The following is a 25,436-nucleotide window of genomic DNA, read 5'->3' on the forward strand; positions in this document are numbered from 1 at the left end:
GAATCACTTCCCCATATGTCATAGATCCTTCCACTACTCCAATTCTAGCATGCTTAACACTAGAATTCTTTCGGGATGTTTGACCGAATAATTGCACTTGGTGACATATGTAGCCAAATCAATTCTCTTAAACTTTTCAACATATACCACAAATCAGGTGGTTATAATTCACTCTCTCTCAAAGAACGCAACATCCTGTTGCACTCGAGGATGGTAACCCATGTTACTGAGTTCACCTCTGATACCACTTGTAACGCCTCGACCGTCCACAGATAATGAGTTCTCACATCTTCTCACTCGGTATGTAGGCCACATCCAATGTGACGAGCAGTGCATTAATTTTTGAGAGGCTCGAAAGGCTTGTTTGCTAATTCTGTAACCACAAGACATTTTTTGTGCTTTGACCTCACTCGCACGATATCGTGAATCACTTCTCGATATGTCACATATTCTTCCACTACTCCAGCCCAATCATGCTTAACTCTGGAGTTCTTTCATGATGTGTGACTGAAAAGATAAGCGCCATTGGTGACATAAGAGTAAAATCCATTTTCTTCAGCCTTTCAACACATACAACAAATTGAGATGTTACAATTCACTATCTCTCAAAGAATGCAACATCTACGTTGCGCCTGATGATGGTAACACATGTTAGTGTAAGTCCACACAAGACTTTATGATAAAACATGTAACACCCAGACCGCCATGGCTGATGGGCCTCCCACGACTGCTCACTCGGCATGTGGACTCCATTTCGTAGGACAGATGGTGTGTTAATGTTTTGGAAGTTTGAAAGTCTTGTTTACTGATCTGCAATTATCATATGACCATCTCCAGTTCTTTAAACTCACTTATACATGATATTACTAATCAGTTATCTATAGGTCATCCATAATTGTAGTCCTTCATTTAACACACACGTAACTATAAAGTTCTGAACGAATGTGTGATCGAAAAAGTAAATGCACTTTAATAATAAAAATAGTCAGATTAATTCTTCTAAAACTTTTTTATAATACTATAAACTGATGTTATATTTCTTTTTATAAAAGTAAAATAACATTTTGAATCTTATTCTATTTTCACCAAAATTTTATCCTAAAATAAAATATCCTCTACATCTACTTCATTTTTAATTTTATAATAAAATAAAAGTAAAATAACTCTAAAAACTAATATTCACTATTTTGTGTTTTATTTATTACTATATTTTTGAATAAAAAGTATAACTTTCAGTTAATTCAAAACCATTTTTAAAGAGAAATTTTTGGGTTCACTAACCAATAGAATTTTGTTATTTCATATTCAATATTTTTTAAAAAGGAAACAATATATTGTCAAATTATATTATATTTTTTAAATTACAAGTTAAAAATAAATAAAAAATAATAGTAGTTGCAAACAAAAACACTTTAAAAATAGTTTTAACACCATTAACAAAACACTAAACTCTTGAGTAAACTCTAAATCTTTGGATAGATCCTAGATCCTAAATTCTTGGATAAATCTTAAATCCTAGGGTTTTGGATTTATCCAAGGGTTTACACAAGAGTTTAGGGTTTAGTGTTTTGTTGACTATGTTAAAAATATATTTTTTAAAAATCTAAAGATTTAAGATTTATCCAAGGGCTAAGGGTTTACCAAAAGTTTATGGTTTGCCAAGAGTTTACCAAGGGTTTATGATGTAAGGTTTAATGTTTTGTTGATGGTACTTTTTTAAACAGAAATTTTTTGTGACTACTATTATTTTCTACTTATTTTTTATTTTAAAAACATAATAAAATTTGACAATATTTTTTTTAAAGATACTGAATATGAAAAAATGATTTTTTATTGTTTATGAATCTACATGTTCAGCTTTTCAGCTTAGAGGTAAACCTAAGAATTACTGTTTTAAATCAAAAATATAATAAAATTTGATGTTCTCAATTAAAAAGTTGTGTTACACGCCTGCATCGACCTTATTGCCGAGAGTGCCGAGAGTCAACTGGCTCTCACCAATTATATTGTTGCCCCTTTAATCAATCTCGTATTAAAAAAAATCGTAATGTTGAGGGTTAATTAATTTATTGGCATTATTAAGAGTGACAGTGCATTGCCAAATGCAATAATTTCTCACGTATTCAATTTCTCAGGTTTACTGATTCAATGGCTTCTTAATTCTTACCAACTGTTTAATTATTCCCTTACACAATTGTTTTTTACGTATTTAAATATAAAGATCTAGGTATTAGTACATTTGACTTAACAGCCTACATTATTGGAGTATATAATAAATTGTAGATGGGATTGGAATATTCTCTCAGTTCTGACAAATGTACGGCATTTAATTTGCAAATCAAAATAGAAAATCAATACTCCCTCTGTTTTTAAATAATAGATGTTTTGAGATTTTCACACTTTTTAATAAAACATATTAAAACTTACTTATTAGTGCATAGTTTTTTGTTACTTTATATTTCCTATATTTCTAAACCAATAAGATTTCAAAAAATGTAATTAATGTTTTTGAGATTCACAATTATTCATAATTAGTTGACAAAAATTACATTGAAAATATGAAAAATATATCTTTTTGAAACAAAAAAATTTTCTAGAACATACATCTTTTAAAAACAAAGGGAGTATTAGATTATGAGCGTTGACTTCTTTCAGTATCTCTATTCTTTCAAACTCGAACATAAACGTTTAACCATAGTACTGCTTGTTGAATCTATGAAATTTAAGAGCAAAATAAGGAAAAAAACATGCATAAATAGGTTCACATTGCACATCAGATAACGATTTTCTCTCTATGCAGCATTATGTTTCTTTAAGCCATTGTTAGCCTACTGCCAGGGGTGGTCCACCATTTTTAAGAAAAAATTATATAGAAAAAAGCTCCCAAATTTAGTAAGAATTTTTAAAAAAAATTCTTACTAAATTGTTTAGGACTTTCAACATATGAGGAATGGCCCTGCCTACTGAAAAAACTCTCTTGGGTCTATGACATGGCCGGTTAGAGCTGCAGCCGTGCAGGGAGAAGCCAAGTAAATCTGCTCTTCTTTGTGTACCATCCGATCCGGGAAGCTCACGTTCGTTGTTGAAACACATACCTAGAGTTAACAAAGAAATTGTGACAGGATGAGCTTATTTGCCATCAATAAATTGAACTAACAATAGCAGTTACAACATAAAATAAAACTAATTCAGACAGATTCGTGATTAGTTTTATTAGGAGTAACTCAATATTTATAGACTTCACACGATCTACTCGTTTTCTAGAATAAGTGAAGCACATAAAGATAAACAAATGTGTACTTGAGATTCATTCAAACGAGCGAAGGCGTCTGCTGGGCCACCAAAGCAGGCATTACAGCTAGGACTGTTTGGTGTGTCACACTGATATGTTGTGTCTTTGACACATTGTATATATATCTTCTTAATGGTTTTAAAGTTTTTATCGAGTTTTTTATTTCATTTCGAATCGATACAGGTCCGTAGTAGGTATAGAGACGCCTGAATGAGAAAAAGAAGTCAAAACTGATGTTTCCCGCGCAAAACCATACAGAGCAGCCTGATGAAAGAAAAAGCGCTACACTGCTCCCAATATTTATGGAAACCAAGATTTCATTTCGAGATTTTGTCCTAAGTCTTCGATCTTCCACCCTAGCTGGCGGCACCTCCATATAAAAATTCCATTCTTCATTTTACTTTCTTTTTCTACACTAGCTTTTACACAAGAACCTATAGACTCTGAGTTTGAGATTTGGGATTTGCAACTTATATGAGATAAGACTCCATCTGGCTCGCCTAGAGAAGATTATCCTGAACCATCTGTTTTATCTCTTTTATTTTACATGGAGTATTATTCAGAATCAAAGTCTTTGTTATCTTGTGTTATGACTGAGTAGTCGGCTTAGTTGATCTAGAGTGTAGAGTGCTAGATCACAAGCAAAATACAAATAGTCTTCTTTCATGTTGTACTTAAAGCTTGTGCTAATCTGATCACCTAGCATTCGATCTTAGGTCAACCTATGCATCAAAAGTGACATAAATGGCTAGATCTAGTATGAATGAGCATATCATCCCTAGCCATTTGAAAGTAGATGCTAGGGTGTTTATTTGAATGGATCGAACTTGTACGCTAAGGTTCACCATCAGATCTCAGACCAATCGACATCTAAGGGGCTGAGACTGATCGGCGAAAGGAGCAACTACACAACAGTATCTTAGGCGCTGAGACTGATCAGTGAAAGGAGATACTACACGACAGTGTGCTGCTCTAACTGCGATTTCCGAGTTCTAGACTTGTTGTGATTTGAACCTGAATAGTTTTTTGGTTTGCGATTGAAATCACTTGAATTAATCACCCTAGGCTGACTTTTCTTTAATTTGAAATTCAATAACTAATCGTGTTACTTGTTTTGTATGTTACCCTGAAATCAAAAACCTATTATTTTTTTAGCTAAGTATTTTGATCCAACAAAGATAAAGTGTAACTGGTCCTCTGGAATTGAATTTTAAAATATGACAACAACATTGTTAACTTGACAGTAGCATAAGATTAACTTTTAGTGTATCAAGTTTTGGCGCCGTGCGAAAGGAACCAACTTTTTACCTTTATTTTTTCGGTTTCATATTTAGTCTAAGTGATGTAACCATTGTTGAGCCTGATGACTATGCGACTAAGGATAAACCTGGATGGCTGAATGGGAAACTTGAAGATGAATCTAAGGTTGGAATGAAGCATGCTGAGCTTATTTCTCACTCAATTTATAATGAAGAATATGTCAAACAAGTTGTAAAAGATGTGATCAGACTCATGGACGAGTTTGGATTTTTCTCAGCCCAAAAGAAGATCACAAACCAAGAAATTGAAGGAAGCAATGGTTTGCATGGTTTGTATGAGCCAGAACCAAACCAGATCGAAATTCAAGTGAAGGACTATTGAGTTTTCAAGACAATTTTAGTTTTAATTAAGATTTTCTCATTTTCTACAATTTTGGACTTTTCGATTTCCTTCTTCTATACCTCAATTCTCTTTTGTTCTGAAAAACAGATTCATCTTTTTTTTTTATCAAAACTTTCTTTCAAATCTGTGAATCTCTTGTTCATCTTTGAACACTGATTGTTAAAGAATTCATTCTCGGATTGCAAAACTTGTCTTTGATCACAACAAAGTTCATTCTCTTGATCTTAGACACATTTATACAAGATCTGATCAATCTATAAATCATTTCTGAAGATTATCCCATCAAACCATCTATCACCATCTAAATCAACCTATTTCTATATCAAACCATCAGATCTTCCATCAAAAGAGTCAGGGACAAAAGGATCTCATCATAAGGGATTCATCAAGTAGTATCAGAGCAGAAAGAAGCCATAGCAGAAGGAGACTTCCTAAAAAGGAGACTGCAAGGAAGTTTATGTCCAAAACCTTACTTTGATGTTGCTTTCATGCTTATTTTCTTGATTATTTGTCTCGCTTCTTACTTGTTTCCTTTTGATGTAGAGATACAGATTTGAGGATAAATCTTTTCAAATGAGGAGGGTATGATGTAACCATGGTTGAGACTCGTGACTATGCGACTAAGGATAAACCTGGATGGCGAATGGAAAACTTGAAGATAAATCTAAGGTTGAAATGGAGCACACTGAGCTTATTTCTCACTGAAGTTATAATGAAGCATCTTCATATCTCTTACTTCTTGGTTTTTTTGTTTAGTTTACTTGAGGATAATTAAATGATTAGTGTTGGAGAGTTGATATCTCATGTTTTATAGGTTTTTAATATCTCATCTTATTCCATATTGACCATTTAGATTGCATATTACGTGTATATATTGCATTTGCATGCATAATTGCATAAAACATGGGCTAAAGTGCAAATATGAAAGTTTGGGTGAAATCGTAAGGATGTTTCTTCAATTCATGACGTTTTGGGTCCAAAATGAAAGAAATACAAAGATCAGGGACCTTTCAGCAATTACAGGAAGGGCTAGATTGCACCTCCAAAAGTTCCAGGGCTGAATTATGGGGATATATGTACCATCTGAGAGTTTGGACCAAAACCAAAATTAATCAAGAAAGCTGAGGACCCGATCTGCAAATAGTCTAAAGTTCTCCATTGTTTTTTTTTTTTTTTGATAACTTTGGCATCTGGGCAGCCACATTCCCAACTATCCCCCGAAGTGGGTCCAGCGCCCCAACGGAAGGGATGTTAAATCCGTTATGGCCAAGGCTCGAACCCAGGTGGCGGGCAGTACAGCTGTACCTCCTTTACCACCAAGCTACGAGCACTTGGTTAAGTTCTCCATTGTTGCTCTTCTCCATTCGATCCCCACGGCGAGGCCTGCACTTCGGTGAAGAAAAAAACGGAACACGACGGAGGATGGGATCATGGCAACCGAGGATTCATAGTTCAACGGAGGCGCAATGATTTGACGACAACGAGTGAGTTCGTGCTTTGATTTCACAGTGGAGATGGAGAACTCGTGGTTGAGCATGGCAGACGAGCAGAGAACGACCCAGAGCACGACGGAGCTTAGCATGATGACCTTGGCAGAGCAAGACGACACGGAGAAGAGTTGCAGAAGCGGATTGAAGAAGCTGGAGTGTCAGAGCGAGAAAGCTAGAGCGAGGAGGTGTAGCCGCTGGAGACTCGACGGTCTTTAGATCGAGGTCACGTTGCGACCAAGAAAAGCCCCACTTCACAGGAAATCAACGTCCGAGTCTCAGATCATAACAAGTGCTAGAACGAGCGTGTCAGAGCGAGCTGCCATGGTCGCAGCAACTCAAACGAGCGACAGAGCGACGATCCAGAGCGAGGCTATCAAGAAAACAGTTTGTGTAAAGGGCTTTCTTATTGAGTTCTTGGGTCAATGACCACACATATATACATCGATGCTTTCCTAAAACGAAAATATAAACTTTACATATTTATCTACTACTGAATATATTTCGAAGATATGAATATATCCTTAACACTCCTCCTCAAACTGGAGCATTGAGGTTGCAAATGCCCAACTTGTCCATGAAACCTTCAAACTCTCGACTGATTCCCAAGAGCCTTATTAAATATATCCGTAAGTTGATCTTTCGTATACACATATCGTGTGACAATGGTTCGCTTGACGATCTCGTCGCGCACGAAGTGACAGTCTGTTTCCACGTGTTTTGTTCGCTCATGAAAGACCGGATTTTGACTGATGTGTATCGCAGCCTAATTGTCAAAGTAGAGAGGAACAGGTTTCTTGAGTACAACACCAAGCCCCTTGAGCAGTTCTCGTAACCATAATATTTCTTTTAGAGTAAACAACATTGCTCTGTATTCCGCTTCAGCCGATGACAATGACACCGTAGGTTGTTTCTTAGTCTTCCAAAAAATAAGAGAACCTCCAAGTTGGATTAACCAACCCATGAGAGGCCTGTGTGTTAGCGGACAACCCGCCCAGTCTGCGTCGCACCACGCAGTCAGTTGCAGCTCCGTATCAGCTCTCAACAAGATGCCTTGGCCAAGACTACCTTTCAATTATCGCACTACACGGATGGCTTCTTCCCAATGTGTCTTCCATGGCTTGTGCATAAACTGAGATAGCACATGAATCAAATAAGAAAGAACAGGTCTTATTGCTCAGGTATATGAGCTTGCCAACTAATCTCCTGTATTGCTTCACATCGCTCAAGTATTCACTTTCATTCAGAGCAAGTTTATGATTTTGTTCCAAAAGGAAAGAGACAGGTTTCGCTGCCAAGAGCCATGTTTCAGTTAGAATATCTAGTACATACTTTCTTTGACACAAGTAAATTCCTGTTGGACTTCGAGCTACTTCGATGCTAAAAAAATATTCGAGATTCCCAAATCTTTTATGTGGAAACAAGTGCCCAAATACTCTTTAAACTCAGCAATAAGCTCTCTTGTACTCCTGAAATAATCAAATCGTCAACGTAGACTAGTACATGTAGACGTTTCGAACCACTTTCCATCGTGAATAATGAATAATCAGACAAACACTGGATAAAACCGTATCCCACCAATGCAGAATTCAATATCTCGGACCAACACCTTGGAGCTTGTTTAAGTCCATATAAAGATTTTCGCAGGCAACACACCTTATTTTCTCTGAACTACGATATCCAGTAGGAAGTTTCATGTAGACTACATTTAATGAGAAAACATTTCGTTATAATCGTCTCCTTCGACCTGATTGTTTCCACATACAACCAATCTAGCCTTATATCTATCAAGCGTGCCATCGGCTCAAAACTTTAACCGAAAAACCCATTTGCAGCTCAGAGCCCTTTTCCCTTTTGGTAATGTCACAATATCCCAAGTTCCACTCTCTTCAAGTGCATCTATTTCGTCTCGGGAAGCAAAACGCTAATTTTCATCCTCCATAGCCTCCTTAAAGCTTCTTGGTTCATATGCAGTTGTGATAGCAGCTAGGAACTTACAGTAACTAACTGAAAAAACAGAGTAGTCAACATAAGTCAAAATCGAGTAACGACCCGATGTAGGATCCGGATCCGGATCCATACGTACTGTACTCAAGATATATTCATGGAGCTTAGGCGGAATTTGCTTCTGTCGATGTCTTCTACCAAGCTGTATTACTTACATTTGTTGAGGAGATTGTGCCGGTTGAGAGGTCTGAACAGAAGAGACCGTAGGAGCTTCTGTATATTCCGCAAACGTGACGGAGTTATCAGGCGACGGCGGCAGAGTATTATCTTCATCAACTCCACCATTTTCAGAGTCAAGTGTTTCTTTTCCAGCATATGATGATGAGACAGCAGGAGAAGGGAAGTCACTTCTCGATTCTGCGAGTCCAGTTGGTTCTGCAATATCAAGTATCTCTGAAGGAGGTCGATCCTGAAACTCATCATCGAGAGTCACTAAATCATTTTCTTTTTGCAAAACAGGTTCTATCGATGCAGATGATGAACTTGATTTATCAGCATATGGAAATTCTGATTCTAGAAACACAACATCTCGAGAGTAGAAGACTTTTTCAGTTTCAAGATCAAGAACTCTCCATCCTTTCTTCCCATTCGGATACCCAAGAAATACACAACGTATGCTTCGCGAGGCAAATTTGTCTCCCTTGTAATTCTGGTTATGGGCGAAACAGAGACATCCAAAAGTCTGCAAGTGATGACTGGTGGAGGTCGATTATATAGTATTTCGAAAGGTGTCTTTCCATTCAATAGAGGCTTAGGTGTCCTGTTAATCAGATATGCAGCTGTCAAGATGCATTCGCCCAAAAAATTCAACTGGTAACGAAGCTTGAAATCGTATTGAACGAGCCACATTCAGGATGTGTCTATGTTTCCGTTCTGCTCTACCGTTCTGTTGAGGTGTTCCCACACACGAAGTTTCATGTATAATGCTTTTAGACCTGAAGTAGTTCGACATACAGGTGAACTCGGTTCCGTTGTCGCTGCGCAAGATCTTAACGATGGCAGAAAACTGAGTTTCGACCGTGGCAATAAACTTTGTTATTTTCTGTGTTACATCCTGTTTTGTCGACAGGAGGAACAGCCACACACTTCTTCTGTAATCATTGACCAGTGTCAAAAAGTATCTTGCACCATTCCGAGACTGTGTCCGATACGGTCCCCACAAACCACAATGAATCAATTTAAAAGCAGCTGAGGTTTTATTAGAACTTGTAGGAAAAGAATAACAAGGCTTTATTTTGCAAAGCCTTATCAGCAGGCAAATCAGAAATAGATAGAAAATCTAAGACTCTAGGTAGGGGATGTCCTAAACTTCAATGCCATACATCTCGAGAAACAGCTCATGTTCGATGCACAGCTCCAGCAAATTCCATCCCTCGGAGAAAGTAAAGTCCATTCTCCAACTCAGCCACTCCAATCAGCGTCCTGGTAATGCGGTCCTGGATCAAGCACAGTTTATCAGTAATCTGAAACACACTTTGTTGCTCTCTATTTAAATGAGAGACAGATATCAGATGACAGTGCAACCCATCCACAAGCAACACATTTTTCAAACTAAACGTGATCACCATCAGATCTCAGACCAAGAGACATCTTAGACGCTGAGACTGATCGGTGAAAGGAGCAACTACATGACAGTGTGCTGCTTTAACTGTGAGTTCCGAGTTCTAGTCTTGTCCTGATTTGAACATGAATAGTTTTTTGGTTTGCGATTGAAATCACTCGAATTAATCACTTCTCTTTAATTTGAATTCAATAACTAACTGTGTTACTTGTTTTGTACTTTACCCTAAAATCAAAAACTCATAATTGTTTTAGCTAAGTATTGATCCACCAAAGATAAAGTGTAACTATTCCTCTGAAATTGAATTTTAAAATATTGCAACACTGACAGTAGTATAGGATTCATTTTTAGTGTATCACACACCCAACTTTCTTCGAATCTCTATGCACATATTTTTCCACCTGCTCCAGGCACCGGGAGGGGGAGGGCATACACGTCCATCCACACCTAAATACATGAGCAGATAGATACAATGCATTTGGTAATGTTTATGTGATTGAACCAAGTTAAAAACAGTTAAAGTAGTAATAATGTTAGAATGTATTGCTAAATTTTGAGTATCTGGGACACGAAAATTTGGGAATTTGACTTGCTTTCCCTAGAAATACACAAAGCATATATTCCATGAGACAAATAATTAACAGAAAAATAACTCATCCAAAGACAAACAACGCGCAAAACAATGTTTGCTAAAAATTAGGAGAACTATTACTGGCTGTTATAAACATATCAGCTAGATGAGGCCTTTGATTTAAATCAAGAACAAAGGATAACAGGTTGTTTTGTAAGTTTCAAAATTGTAGCCTCTTGTCCAAAATCGAGTAAAAATGTGTCAATTACAAATAAAAACAAGTGGAACTTACTGCTGCATGGAAAAGTTTAGCTGCAGCCATGAAATCTTCTGTCTTCCCACCAGTACAAGAATCGATATATTTTCTATTAATTTTCATATATTTGCATTTTCTTGCTAGAGCCAGATTGACAGGAGAGTGAGGCTATAAGAAACATAGAAAACAGAAAATCAGTTATCATACATGTGGCAAAACTAACTCAACGTTAAAATTAATAACCGTGAGAAACCTACCTTAGCCACAACACGCTCGACACATTACTTTAGAATCTGCTACAAAGCTATGAAACAAAACAACAAAAGAATATGATCATAAAAGGAAAGGTTAAACTACATAGTGATAACGGTAGAGAGAAATCCAAAACCAAAACATAAAAATTAGGAATACTTCAAGTGATTATATCATGTTGCATTACCTATACGAACAATAGATTGAAAACATGTTGAGTTACATATTGAGAATACTGAGGTATTTGCTCCACTAATTTATCATATAGAGATACAAGAAATTCATGTTTGATGTGCCCACTATTCACAAAATTATGTAGGTTACTATGTGAATATACCTTGCATTTCTATCACTATATACAGGCACAAAGGGTCAGATGTCCTATTCTGTAAAACATATAAGAACAAGAGTATCAATACCTTAATATAATCTTCATTGACAAAAATATTATTTATGAGAAAACAAGACACATACATACCTCAACGTAATTAAATGTTGTCGCATCAGGAGGGATGACATCATTCTTTCCCAGCATCCACAACCACGTTGCATAATTCATTTTTTCTTCCATCTAGAAACCAAAACAGAATGAAGCAAATTTCCTAAAATATGGTATTCCTCTCTTTCTAAACAAACACAAACAGAGAAAAAAACATATGCAAAGAGAAAATGGCATCTGGTGGAAATATTTTCGAGATACGAAGTTGGATATATTACACATAAAGATTCCAATAAAATGGTAACACACATTTTTTTACCGGGGTAGAGATATTCATGTACAAGACCAAAAATATACTGATCGCGCAGAAAATCGGTAAAATGTTATGTCCTTGTGGTAAGTACAAAAATACAAAATTTCCTCATAGTGAAACAGTATGGAAGCATTTAGTATATAGATGATTTATTCCACAATACTATATTTTGTTTCAACATGAAAAGGGTTATAGTGGGAATAAACCTAGAGGTAGTAGTCATTTTGAGAATGTTTGTAATAGTGAAGAACTGTGTCATTTGCATAATGAAACAGCTTACCATCATGATCAGATGGTAGATCATGATAAAATGCATGACCTAGATACACATGCATTTCTCGAAACAACTTCAACAGTTGCACATAAGTAGATAATGTAGAATAACCTAACTTGGATGCAAATTTTTTTCATGAAATGTTAGATGCTACGAATCAGCCAATCTACGAAGGTTGCAGAGAAGGTATATCTAACTTATCATAATTTACCTGAAGTTTGTATGGATGCATGGGCTGAGTTGTTTAAAGAGTATTTTCCAAAAAATAACTTGTCTGTTAAATCTTATTATGAGATTCACAAACTGGTTTATACTATTGGCTTACCTTCGCGGATGATAGATGTGTGTATCAACACCTGCATAATATACTGGAGGAAAGATGTAGAGTTGTCAGAGTGTCAATTATTCAAGAAGCCACGATATAAATTGTAAAAAAAATTGGTGGAATAGAGTACCGTACCAAAGGACGTCGTACTTACGTATTACAGATACGTTGAAAATATTATATCAATCTGAGATGACTGCAGGAGTGATGAGATGGCATGCCGAACATACTCAGTCGGATGGCGAAATCACACATTCCTCATATGAAAGTGCACGGAAACACTTCAATACGATACACACTGATTTCGTTAGAAATATTCAAAATGTTTATCTTGATTTTGAACAGATGGATTTAGCCATTTGGAATGTCTGGAAGACAATACTTTATGTGTCCAGTAATCCTGACGACGTACAACATTTATCCAGATATGTCTATGAAAAGAGAATTATATTCTTGAGTATATTAGCCCCTGGTTCTAAACATCCAAAACATATGTTCGGACGTATGATAGTTGTTTGAGAAGAAACTTTACGTGTGAGTAATGCTTATGTGTACTATTAGCGACTATTCGACTTACGGGATACTTTCATGATGGACTACTCATGAGAGGTTATCTTGCCATTATTGTATAGGAAAGACAAACACATTTCAACTAAAGTATGGTAGGTTAAAATATGTTGGTTCAATTGTCATTGAAATTTTTTCCAATTAACCATCATACTGAAGTAACAAGACTTGTCCATATCAAAAGTGATTATACGAGACATAAAACCACCATAACTTTGAGGGTAGCTAAATAAACTATCTACATAGAGCTATGTTTTATGCTTCATTTATCAGCCCCGAAAGGGAACTACTCGTCGATATCAATCACTTTGGAGAACATTTGGGCTTTGGTTCGGACATCTAAAATCCCTTATATATTAATCATAAAGCATTACAACATGTTTTTGTAGCCACATGTCATCACTATGATGATTTTTAAAATCCTTAGAAAAATAAATTAGTCTATATATATATATATATATATATATATATGTATATATTTTTATTAAACTAACTATAATATTGATTAATAGTGTATAAAAAATATTCTCAATTATTTTTCTTAAATAAAAGCTACGAAATCACCTAATATGATTAACATATATTACAATTAATAGTTATGAATCATACATATTTGATAACAATTTTTGTATCCTCTCTTTTTTGTCTAATTTTATATTTTAAAAGAAACTAACAATCATATTAAGCATATAATAAAAATTATAATTTTCTTATATGTGATATCTTGAATTTCTTACACTGACTATAAATTATTTCTATACTGAAAATTTTGAAAGTTCTATACTGAAATTTTTGTGATCAATGGTTTATTCGTTTTTTGTTCAAGCGAGATACAAATGATCAAATGATCAGAAAATATATGAACATGAAGTCTCGCTAATAGATATTTATCTACTACATAAAATATAAAAATATGTTAATTTCAATATTTTCATTGAAAAATTATTGAGATTTTAATATTTTAATTTGAAATTTGTATTGAAAAATCTCAAACTAATTTTTTCGTGATTAACGGTTAATTTTTTTGTTACAAAAAATATACAAATATTAATAAAATTATATGAGTAGGAAGTGTCAATAACAAATATTTATATTAAAATATACTATATATATGTCTATGTAAATAACCAAAGTTTAATATATACCATATAAAGTAAATAAATAATTATTTTGATTTTTTACCAAAAAATGATTGTAAATAAATAAATGGTATTGGTTTTGATTTATGTGTTTACTCTAATGTATATATTTTTATGTATGCAATTTTTTTTAAAATAGGTGGTTTCTAATATGTTCTTTCATCCTGATAATCTCAGAAATAAAAAAATTCAAATCAAAGTGATTTTTAATATTGGAAGCACTATACATACATATATATATATATACATATATATATATATATATATACATTTGGATTAAATAATTTATTCTTAGTTTTATTCATCAAAAGTTTTAATGAAATATCATAACAATATTCTAGTTACTTCCTTTTGAGTTTGTTCGAAGAATTAGAGATTTGATCATTCGTCTAATATTTGTATCTCCCTAATACCATATCGATCTATTATAATTGTAAGAAGAGATATTTGAACTATTTTTTTATAATTTTCCAGGTTTATAATTTAATAAATAAAACAGTTCTTAGTTTATACAATAGTTTACATATACTAGAATTGTAAAGTATTATTATTTTTTTAACGGTATACTCTTAAGTAACTAAACCTCAAAATCTAGGTTAATAAAATAAGTAATTTGTTTTAATATTCTAGAATTAAATGATTTTAGACCGAACTGGTGAATATATACTAGACAAACATTTATATTTCGAGTTTGCACTTATATTCTATAACAACTTGATATATTAGATTAGAACACTAACCTGTGAATATAATTTGTCGGTGATTTTCTTCAAAATTTTGATTCTTAGATATGTATGTGGAGTGGAACTAATTTTTACAGATGTTTATTTTTTTAAATTGACACTTATGTAATTCATCGAATTCACCGAATAAAAAAAACTCATATCAGTGAAATAGAAACGAGAAGGAAAGTACAATTTTACAGATGTAGAAAATGAAATCATTCGGTTGGATTGAAAGGTCAGGAGGTCTTTTTCTGTTCTTTCATCTAGTAACTCGGTAGAAGGAAAGAGTTGTGGGATGATCTTTACCATCATCAGGATTCAGCTTTGTTTCAAAATAAAGCTTGGTTGGCTACGGGGGACTTCAATGAGATCTTAGATGTTGAGGAAAGTTCTGGGTCGTATAGTCAAGGAAGAATTTCTGAAGGTATGAGGGAGTTTCAGAAAGTGGTTCTGCATTGTAGATTTGCTGATATGGGATATCAGGGTCCAAGGCTCACTTGGTGTAATAAGCGTGATGAAGGTGTAATATGCAAGAAATTGGATAGAGTTTTAATGAATGAAGTGGCTATATTGAGATTCCCTGATGCCTATTCAGTATTTGAGCCTGGTGGTTTTTCTGACCATATGCGCTGCAAGATCCAGATTCTGCCGCCTGTTGAAAAGCTAAGAAGGCCTTTCAAATATGTTAATATGCTGTAGGGAGGCTGGATAGTTTTTTGCCAATGGTGAAGAGGTATTGGGATACTACACCAAGACTGTTTCATTCAACTTCGGCGATGTTTCGATTCTCTAAGAAGTTGAAGAATCTGAAGCCTTTATGAAGAATCTGAAGCCTTTAATCAGAGACCTTGGGAGAGAGAAGCTTGGTAATCTGACTAAAAGGGCTAAAGAGGCTTATGATATCTTATGTGAGAAGCAGAAACAAACGATGTTGAATCCAAGAGATGATCTGGTACGTGAGGAATCAGGAGCATATGAGAAATGGGTACATGTTGCGGGGCTAGAGGAGGATCATCCCAAGCAGTGTGCAAAGCTTCATTGGTTGGAGATTGGAGATCAAAATAATAAAACTTTTCACAATGCTATTAGATCTCGGAAAGCTCAGAATACTATTAGAGAGATTAGAAGGGAGGATGGTAGTGTAGCTTCTACACACTTGGAGATAAAAGCTGAGGCGGAAAGGTTTTTTTCAGGCTTTCTTAACCAATTGCCTGAAAATTACCAAGGGGCTACTACTGAGGATCTTGAGCAGCTTCTTTCTTTCCGATGTTCTGAGGAGGATTGTAGGGGGTTGGAGAAGGATTCTACGGAGGAAGAGATACGTAAAGTGTTATTTGCGATGCCATCAAATAAAACTCCTGGGCCAGATGGATTTCCTTGTGAATTCTTTAAGCAGTCTTGGTCGGTGCTTTCTAAGGATTTTACGGTTGCCATTCAGTCGGTCTTCAGATACGGATTCTTGTCTAAAGGTGTTAACTCAACAGTGCTTGCTTTGGTTCCTAAGAAGTTAGACTCGATGGAGATGATAGACTTCAGGCCCATTGCATGCTGTAATGTCCTTTACAAGGTTGTATCAAAGATACTAGCAAATAGACTGAAAGTGATTCTGCCGAGGATTATTACAGCAAATCAATCTGCGTTTATCCAAGAAAGACTTCTGATGGAAAATGTCTTATTAGCTTCGGAGTTAGTAAAAGGTTATCATAGAGAAGACATCACGCCTAGGTGTGTTATGAAGATTGATATATCCAAAGCGTTTGACTCAGTTCAGTGGGATTTTGTCTTGAAAAGCTTGGAGGCTCTAGGAGTTCTGAGGAGATTTGTTCATTGGATAAAGCTTTGTATAACTACTTCTTCATTCTCAATCCAAGTGAATGGGGAACTTGCGGGCTATTTCCAGAGTTCAAGAGGCCTTCGTCAAGGATGTTCTTTATCACCATATTTGTTTGTGCTTTGCATGAATATGCTTGCTCTTCAGATCGATAAAGCTGTAAGGAGAAGAAGTTCAACTTCCACCCGAGCTGTAAGTCAATCTCTTTAACCCACCTCTGCTTTGCTGATGACCTAATGGTCTTTGTGGAGGGTTCCAAGAGTTCTATTGAGGGGGCTTTATCAGTATTTGAAGAATTTGCTAAGTGGTCGGGGTTAAAGATTAGCATCGAAAAGTCGACTCTTTATATGGCGGGGGTTTCAGAAGATGAAAGGAGCAGGATCTTGTTGAATTTCTCTTTTGCAGTAGGAAGTCTTCCTGTGAGGTACATAGGCTTGCCATTGATGACTAAATGTATGAGAAGGCAAGACTATTTACCACTGGTGGAAAAAATCCGTAGCAAGATCAATACATGGACTTGCAGATATCTTTCTTATTCCGGCAGATTACAACTGATCAAAGCAGTGTTGGTGAGCATTGCAATTTTCTGGGCTGATGTCTTCAGATTACCGAGTAAATGTATCAAGGAGGTTGAGCAACTTTGTGTCTCTTTTCTTTGGACCGGTCCAGTGCTTAAGTCCTCGGGGGCAAAGGTTGCTTGGAAAGATGTATGCAAGTTGAAGTGTGAGGGAGCGTTGGGAATCAGGTCACTACGGGAAGTGAACAGAGTTTATGTTTTAAAGATAATCTGGAGGATGTTGACTGGTGACTCTTTGTGGGGGAGATGGATAAAAAATAATTTGCTAAAGAATAAATGTTTTTGGGAAGTGAAGGAAGATACATAGGCTGGTTCTTGGATGTGGAGAAAAATGATCAAAATTAAAGATATTGTTAAAGGTTTCTACAAGAAGGAAGTGGGGAACGGGTGTAATACTTCCTTTTGGTACGATAACTGGTCTACTGAAGGTGTTCTGTTTGACTCCTTAGGTGCAAGAGGACCTATTGTATTGGGGATAAGTAATGAAGCTGCTGTGGCGGAAGCTGCGATTGGTGTGCTTAGAAGAAGAAGGCATCGCACTGAGTTTCTAAACGCCATAGTTTTGGAGTTGGAAGCAGTGAAAGAGAGGGTGAGGGGAGATGTGGATGATCTCAGTCTTTGGAAAGGAAGCTCAGGTTTTAAAAGTGTATTCTCTACTCAGGAGACCTGGCTCTTGACTCGGTCTACTTATGCACAAACAGATTGGGCCAAAGCAGTTTGGTTCTCGCAAGCCACTCCTAAGTACGCTTTCATTTCATGGCTAGCTATGTTGGATAGGCTAGCTACTATGGATAGGATTGCGCGTTGGAATAGTGGTATTGATGATACTTGCGTTTTGTGTAAACATGCTTCAGAGTCCAGAAGTCACCTCTTCTTTGAGTGTGCTTATTCTTCTCAGTTATGGGAGCATCTTGTTCTTGGCGTTGTGGGGGATTTGTATACGACAGTCTGGACCTCTGTTTTGGATTTGCTCAAGAGGCCTGAGAGAGATATGAGGAGATTATTTTGTATGAGATATGCCTTTCAAGTTGCTATCTATGTGATATGGCGTGAAAGGAACAAAATCAAACATGGAGAAAAGCCTTTACCTGTGATTGTAGTGAAGAAGCTTGTTGATAAAGAGGTCAGAAATAAGCTAAGTTTACTGAGATCAAGAGGATGTAAGGGGATGGAGCTTGCTCTTCAATATTGGTTTAGCACAAGAGTATGAGGTTGGAGATTTGTGTTTTCTTGGAGGATTGAGAGTTTAGTGAAAGTCTATAGAAATTTTTGAGTTTCAGTTTATGTCTTTCCTTACAAAGGTCTACACTTTGATGTAAAAAGGTTTTTTGATGAATAAAATTTAAAATTCATTCAGAAGAAAAAAATGAAATCATTTCTGGAGAATCAATAGTAAACAAATAGAGAGCAGAAAACCTAATCTTCTTTCATCATTTTGCAGTATGTTGCTTATCTGGTTTTGGTGATTTGTGTCAGCCCCAAAACTTAATTTCTTTTGTGCATTGTCTTTAAAATAATTAAAATGAGTTAAATCTTCAATGACAGTGATACATTTAAGAGAAAATTTGTATTCATCATTTTACAACCAATAAAAGTTATAGTGTTGCTAAATGTTAAACTCATTTAATGAACAAAAATTACTACAAAAAAAAAGCTCATTCCGTGCATGAACAAGGGTTAGCATCTAGTTATCAAAATAAAAGGTAAAAATATAAACCATTTAATAATTAACAATTTATAAAATATGATTTAACATAAATAAAAAAAATAAACCTTAAGCTAAACAAATTAATTACCAAAATCATCCTCACAATATAAATACAAAGAATTGAAAGAGAAATGTCAATTGGGCGGGCCGGGTGGGTTTGGGCGTGTCCGAATGGGCTTCATTTTTTTGCTGGACATTTCTGGGCGAAGCCCAAATAGGACCATGTCCAAATGAGACCATGACCAAATAAGACCATAATTTCTTGGGCTGTCCATGGGCGTCCACTTAATTTTAACAGCTTAATTTCAGCTTCAGTTTCAGAGATATAAAGAATTTTAATTTTTCAGTTTTAAAAATGTTATAGACTTCAATTGTCTCATAAATCATCCTGTAATCTCAATAAAAAAATTTCATGATACATTTTGATAAGAATCTTAAAACTTCATGTTTCAATTCGATAAGAAAAAAAAAACATTTGACACACAAGTTCACAACTTCATTGTCTCATAAACCATCATGTTGACACAGACACAGTGTGTTGACACAAACACATCGACTTCACTTTGTCTTCTTCTTCTTCCTCCTTCCACCATCTTCTTCTTCCTCTTCCTCTTCTTCTTCTTCTTCTTCTTCTTCTTTTCCACCTTCATTATCTTCCTCTTCATCTTCAGAATCACCTAGCACATCAAGAACCATATGAGACTACTCGATACAAAAGATGAGACTCAATACATAACTCAATAAGACAATACACACTAGACTTAACAGAAGCAAGAAGATGACTTAACAAAAGCAAGGAAAAACGACTTACTCATTGGTTCAAACCCACGAATCCAGTTTCTTGTACAGATAAGAGCTTGAACATTGGATGGTAATAGCCTGCTTCTGTACCTGGTAAGTACCCGACTTCCAGCACTAAAAGAAGACTCTGAAGATACAGTGGTAATGGGGATACAAAGCACATCAAACGCCATACGAGACAACTCCTTAAACCTGGATTTATTGTTTTTCCAGTATCTCAATATATCAAGTTTTGGAAAGGCAGAGTAATCCATGGGCGGTTCAGCCAAGTAGACGTCTAGTGCTGATTTTCCTTCTGCTGCATTTTGTGTAATGAATGCATAAAACCCCTGCAATACAAACATTTAAAAAAGGGATTAATAGCAAACCAATGAGTAAAACAAGTGACCAATGAGCAAAACAAGTGACAACTTACCCCATATCCGACTGGTAGACTGTTCTCAATTGATGTTTCTGAAGTGGTTGTGGTAGTGGCCTTTGTATTCTTCTTATACACTTTAAACAGCTTTTCCATCTTTTTACGGATGTGATCAATCTTAACCTTGCTTGTTGACGGGTTTAGAGAGGTATAACAGTACTCTAAGCACTTGAACTTCAATCTTGGATCCAAGACTGCAGCAATTGCAAGGATGTCGCTGTAGTCATCCCAGTACTTGTCGAATTTAATCCTCATGACTTTCACCATTTCAGATATTGCCTCATCTTCTGAAGTCGCATGCTCTCTCAACCAACTCTCTATCTTCCATACTTGCATAAAGTATAAGTTCGCCGTAGGGTATTTAGAGCCTGAAACCAGTTTTGTCATCTCAGCAAAAGGAGACAAAAACTCTTTGATAAGTTCTCCTCTAGACCACTCCAAATCGGAAGGACAGCACTTGTAGCTTGGCTCAATTTCAGAGAGATTGCGCAGTGCGTCCTTGAACTCAATTGCTCTAGACAACATCGAGAAAGTCGAGTTCCACCTCGTGGACACATCCAAAATAAGACCAGCATTGTTATTATTCTTAATCCCAACTGTTTCCACACAAGCTTCAAACATATCTCCCCTAGACTCTGAACTACTTACAAACTTCACACTGTCCCTAATCTTCTCTAGAGCTTCACCAATCACTGACAGTCCATCTTGAACAATCAGGTTCAAGATGTGTGCCACACATCTGATATGCATAAATTCACCATCACATACCAAATCTCTGCGAAGCTGTCTTCTTAAAAACCCCTGCATATTATCATTTGAACTAGCATTGTCAACAGTTACTGAGAACACCTTCTTTTCCAAGCCCCATTCCTTCAATATCTCCATTAACTTCATTGCAATGCTTGCGCCAGTGTGAGGAGGAGGAAACGCACAAAATGACACAATCTTCGCTTGTAGCTTCTCGTTTGCGTCAAGATAGTGAGCCGTCAGACACAAGTAACCCTCTACTGTGATGGCTCTCCAAAGATCAGTGGTGAAGCTGATCTTACCAGGAACTTCCCTCAACACCTTCTTGAGATGAGCTTTCTCCTTCTCAAAAATCTTCAATACATCAGATACAGCCGTGTTTCTGCTCCAGAATTCAATACTTGAATTCGCATAAGCAAGAGCATCTCTCACCCTTCTATACTCGACAAATGCATACGGAAGATTATGCTCAATTATAGCAAGAGACATCATTTCACGGAAGACCATCATATCTAGCTTCCTATTACTACCAGGTGTACTTCCAGGAGTCTTTGAACACCGTTTTGAATGACGCAGCATAGTATTGGTTCCATTCCTACTTAAATCTAAGTTGTAGGGTTTGTTGCAGTGTTTGCACTTAACGTTATGAGTACCATCAGGCAACCTATCTCCTACGATATCAAAATTCTTCCAACATGGCGAGTGTCTACGATTGTTACCTCTAGTCTGAGCATCACTCGTTACAGAATCATCGTGTGCATTCAAATCAGCTTCTGCATTCAAATCAGCTTCTGCATTCTGATCATCTCCATTCTCAGCCACCATGTCTTCATTACTCAAGTAGTCATCATCATTCAGGTTCAGAGTATCTCCATCCATCTACAAAATAGAGAACAAAAGGCAACAAGAGAAAGCATCAGTTAAAAAACAAGAGAAAGCATCAGTTAAAAAACAAGAGAAAGCATCAGATTCATCACACACAAGTTCACAAATTCACAGACTCACAGTAACAAAAGGCAACAAGAGAACTCACCTTGATTGTGTCAATCAGATGTAGTAGAGAAGTAGATGTGCAACAGCTTCAGTCTCCACTAGACACACAAGCTTCACCTTGTCACTAGACAACACAAAAACACTAACAATGAGCAAACCAGCAACTGTTGAACCTATAATACACACAAGCATAATAACAATTGTATTGTAAATCCACATAACACAATACAGTGCAAAACCAGTAACCCATAAAAATAAAAATAGAGTGAGTGTTTGACTCACAAGAAAGATAAGCTGTGTTGAGATCAAAGACGGGAAGCAGATCGTGGATTACAGTGAGATCTCGTAGATCAGTAAACCAGTAATCCCACTCGCCACCGAGAAACGAGAAGCTACAAGCGAATCACCGATCCATCTAATAATGAAAACCCATAACACAAATATTAGTAGATGATAGTGAAAACCCAGAACACAAATTGAAGATGACGAAATCAAACCTTCAATGATGAAGAAATCAGAAGGCGGATAAGAGAACTGAAGAAGAATCAAAGGAGAATGAAGGCCAAGAAGAATCTATGGAGAATCAAACACGAGGAAGAAGAATCAAAGACATGGAAGATGAAGAATCACAAAATCGAAAGAGAATCGCAGAGAAATAGAAGGATACGTGAATGATTTGTGTTTTCCCCCAAATATTCCAACCCTAGATATTTTAGTATATTGGGCGGCCCATTGTCCAAATGGTTAAGCCCACATTGCCCATAGATGTATTTGGGTCTGTCCATGTGGACACAAAATATTTATGGTTCAATATGGGTCTGTCCATTTGGACCCATATTTTTTTGGACACGGGCCGACCATTAACAACATGCCCATATTGACATCTCTAGTTTAATGTAAACTCAACACTAAACGTTCTCTAATGTCTTCAAAATCTTCTGTTTTGCCCATTCACACTACAAATACAAAATACAATCACAATCAATTCTCTTCTAACTTTTCATCTCCTCTAATTGATTGTTCCTCTTAATTCATCTCTTCTAAATCTAAAATTGTTCTGCTCACTGAGACTCTTCCCTACTCATCTCAACTCTAAACACTTCAACATTTGGAAATTGAATCACCTTTCTTGGTTTTAGTCTACACCAATGTAGGCATTGTTCGGAATCAAATCTTGAAGATCATTCTCTTCGGTTGTGTGGCTTCCACCCTTGCATCTCTTGCTTCTCATTTCAGCCACCTTCTTGTGTGAGTTTGAGTGAAGAGCTGGAATGAATGTTGGACTAGCAGCTGGACGGTACTCCGGGAAAAGCCTTCCTGACTTGTAACGCACACCACACGCGTTGCAAAGTGTCTTTGGGCCCATAGGGCCAAGCCTCCACTGTGGAGTCTTGGTGATCTCACAGTGCATACATTTCCTAACTGGATTTTGCTCTGAACTATACGAATCAACGTTGATGTTTCCATTAACTTCAAGATCAATCCCTGAAGAAGAAGATGAAGAAGTAACCTTGGCCTTCTTCTTCTTCTTCTTAGTGATCATCTTGCTGTGGTCGGAGAGAAACTGCTTCGGTATTCTAACGATGAGGCACGAATCAACGATGTCTTTGACTCCATCTTTCTCATGGACATGTGGACGAGGGCGTTTTGTACGAGGACGACCGTGCTTTCCAGGGAGGACAAGGGAGGTTGTGTTGGTCGTTTGAGACGAAGAGGAGCTGCTTTCCAGCACCGACACTGGACTTGAGCTCCTGAATGTGCCATGAGAAGACGATGAATCCATGTTCGTTGAAAACGAATCTTCCTTCTTCTCAACCAAAGATTCCTCTAGAAATCTTGGTGGCCTTTCCACCTTAACAATATCTTCAAACTGTAGTTTCCGACAAAGAAACATACAAGTCAAAGTCAAAACAAAGAAGAGTGCATAATCACTTAAATAAACAGGTTGGGGTACTAGAAACTGACCGGAACATAGAGCTCAGGTGAAGAGTCAGAGTTTGTGTTGGAAGAGAAGAGAGGATCAGAAGCGGCCGGCCACGTGTCGTGATGAGTGGTCCAGATGTTAGGGAAAGAGTCCGAGTCGTCTATGTCGAAACCGACGTCGATATCACCACCGGGAAAATCAAGAATGTCGTCCATGTTGTCAAAGAAGTTGCCACAATCAAGATCCTCAGGGAAGCTTTGTCCAATCATCTTCTTGTTACAGTTTAGCAATTAGCTGGAGAGAAAAACAAGTTGATAAAAATGAGAAAGAGGGTAATGAAATGATTGATATATAGAGGAAAACGACAAGAGTTTGAACAGAAGAAGTTTCTCAACAGTTTCTTCTAAAACTTTGAACCACATTTTGGAACCATCTTTAAAATCAAATTTCAAAAATGAATATGCTCTGGCCCACCTTTTAATTTTAATTTTTTTTTTTTGCGTTACAGAAATAATGGCTCTCCAAGGACCATTCATCTAAGTTCTAAGTACAAATTCAATTGCAATAGACCAATGGCTCTTACAAGTCAAATGTCACAGCTAACTAGGCATTCTTGATTACCTAGCTTTCTAGAATTCTTCTTTTAACACACACACAAAAGAAAAAAAAAACAAACTTTCAAATTTCTCAATTACCAAAACAGAGTGTAAAAAAAAAAAAAACAGAGTTCTAACTTCTAAGGAAATCAGAAACCGAGAATTGCACCACCGACACCTCATTAACTCTGCAAAACCCCATTTTTAAACACTACAGACTACAGAGACTTAAAACTACATTTCACATCCAGAAATCCCGATGAAAAGCAAAAATAAAACCTTGAATGGGAGTGTGAAACAGAGTCATAGAGGGAATTCAAACCTCTGTTCCGTATGCTATGCAGATCGTATGAGAGAGAGATAGAATATAAGAAGAGAGAGAGAGATTGATTGGAGAAATGGGTGAATAATGGAGAGCAATAGCTTCTCTCTTATTATTATAAAGAGTTAGGTTTGAGAGACACTTCTCTCTCTCTCTCTCATGTTTTGATGCTAGCTGTATTTTACCATACCTTACCCTGTCTTCATGTGGAAGTCTCTTTCCTTATCTCTCTCTAAACAATTTCATGAAAAAAAAAAAATATATCTTAATCTCACCTCCCTCATGTGGGTTCCATTTCTCATTGAGACTTTACCAAAGATGATTTTTATTCACAAACCTTGCTTAGTTGTTCAAAAAGTTATATTTGTTTTAAGGCAATGGTTTAAGTAAAACTTATTAAAAAGATAAAAATAATAATAATTAAAGTTGTTTACGTGTTGTAACGGAAGATAAACATATGAACCTTATAGGATCAAATTGTCATAATAAACAAAAAGAATTTTCATTAAGTGAATATGGGTTCTATAATTTAATTAGATGTTTGACCAAAAAAAAATAATTTAATTAGATGATAAAATAAAATAAAATGTAAAATTATAACGCGCATTATTCTAGTAATGGTTTTGCTCCTACATAAGAAAAGTCAATG

At 36.2% G+C, this 25,436-nt stretch overlaps 1 protein-coding gene and 1 pseudogene across 2 annotated transcripts; both read right to left on the bottom strand.

Moving 5' to 3' along the window:
• Nucleotides 1-2,960: 2,960 nt before the first annotated feature.
• On the bottom strand, nt 2,961-11,647 carry LOC108815611 (3-isopropylmalate dehydratase large subunit, chloroplastic-like; annotated as a pseudogene).
• An 11,221-nt stretch (nt 11,648-22,868) lies between these two features.
• LOC108836655 (GATA transcription factor 8) lies at nt 22,869-24,945 on the bottom strand. Of its 2 annotated transcripts, none has more exons than XM_018609785.2 (3): nt 24,788-24,945; nt 23,911-24,163; nt 22,869-23,815 (listed from the first exon to the last, which is right to left on the bottom strand). In XM_018609785.2, exons 2-3 carry the CDS (start codon nt 24,136-24,138, stop codon nt 23,081-23,083), a joined length of 963 nt encoding a protein of 320 aa, XP_018465287.1. In that variant the 5' UTR covers nt 24,139-24,163; nt 24,788-24,945; the 3' UTR covers nt 22,869-23,080. The 2 variants fall into 2 exon arrangements, with proteins under 2 accessions (XP_018465287.1, XP_018465288.1); XM_018609786.2 differs by having other exon boundaries at nt 24,745-24,876.
• Between the last annotated feature and the right edge of the window lie 491 nt (nt 24,946-25,436).

The sequence above is a fragment of the Raphanus sativus genome, chromosome 7 (assembly GCF_000801105.2).
Source record: "Raphanus sativus cultivar WK10039 chromosome 7, ASM80110v3, whole genome shotgun sequence".
NCBI classification, from domain to species: domain Eukaryota; kingdom Viridiplantae; phylum Streptophyta; class Magnoliopsida; order Brassicales; family Brassicaceae; genus Raphanus; species Raphanus sativus.

What these genes read in the sequence shown, in the direction of transcription:
- LOC108836655 (XM_018609785.2), bottom strand. Translation starts at nt 24,138, where the DNA reads ATGATTGGACAAAGCTTCCCTGAGGATCTTGATTGTGGCAACTTCTTT. An exon ending in CACCTGAGCTCTATGTTCCG is followed by an intron (nt 23,816 to 23,910) that starts GTCAGTTTCTAG and finishes CGGAAACTACAG; the next exon opens with TTTGAAGATATTGTTAAGGT.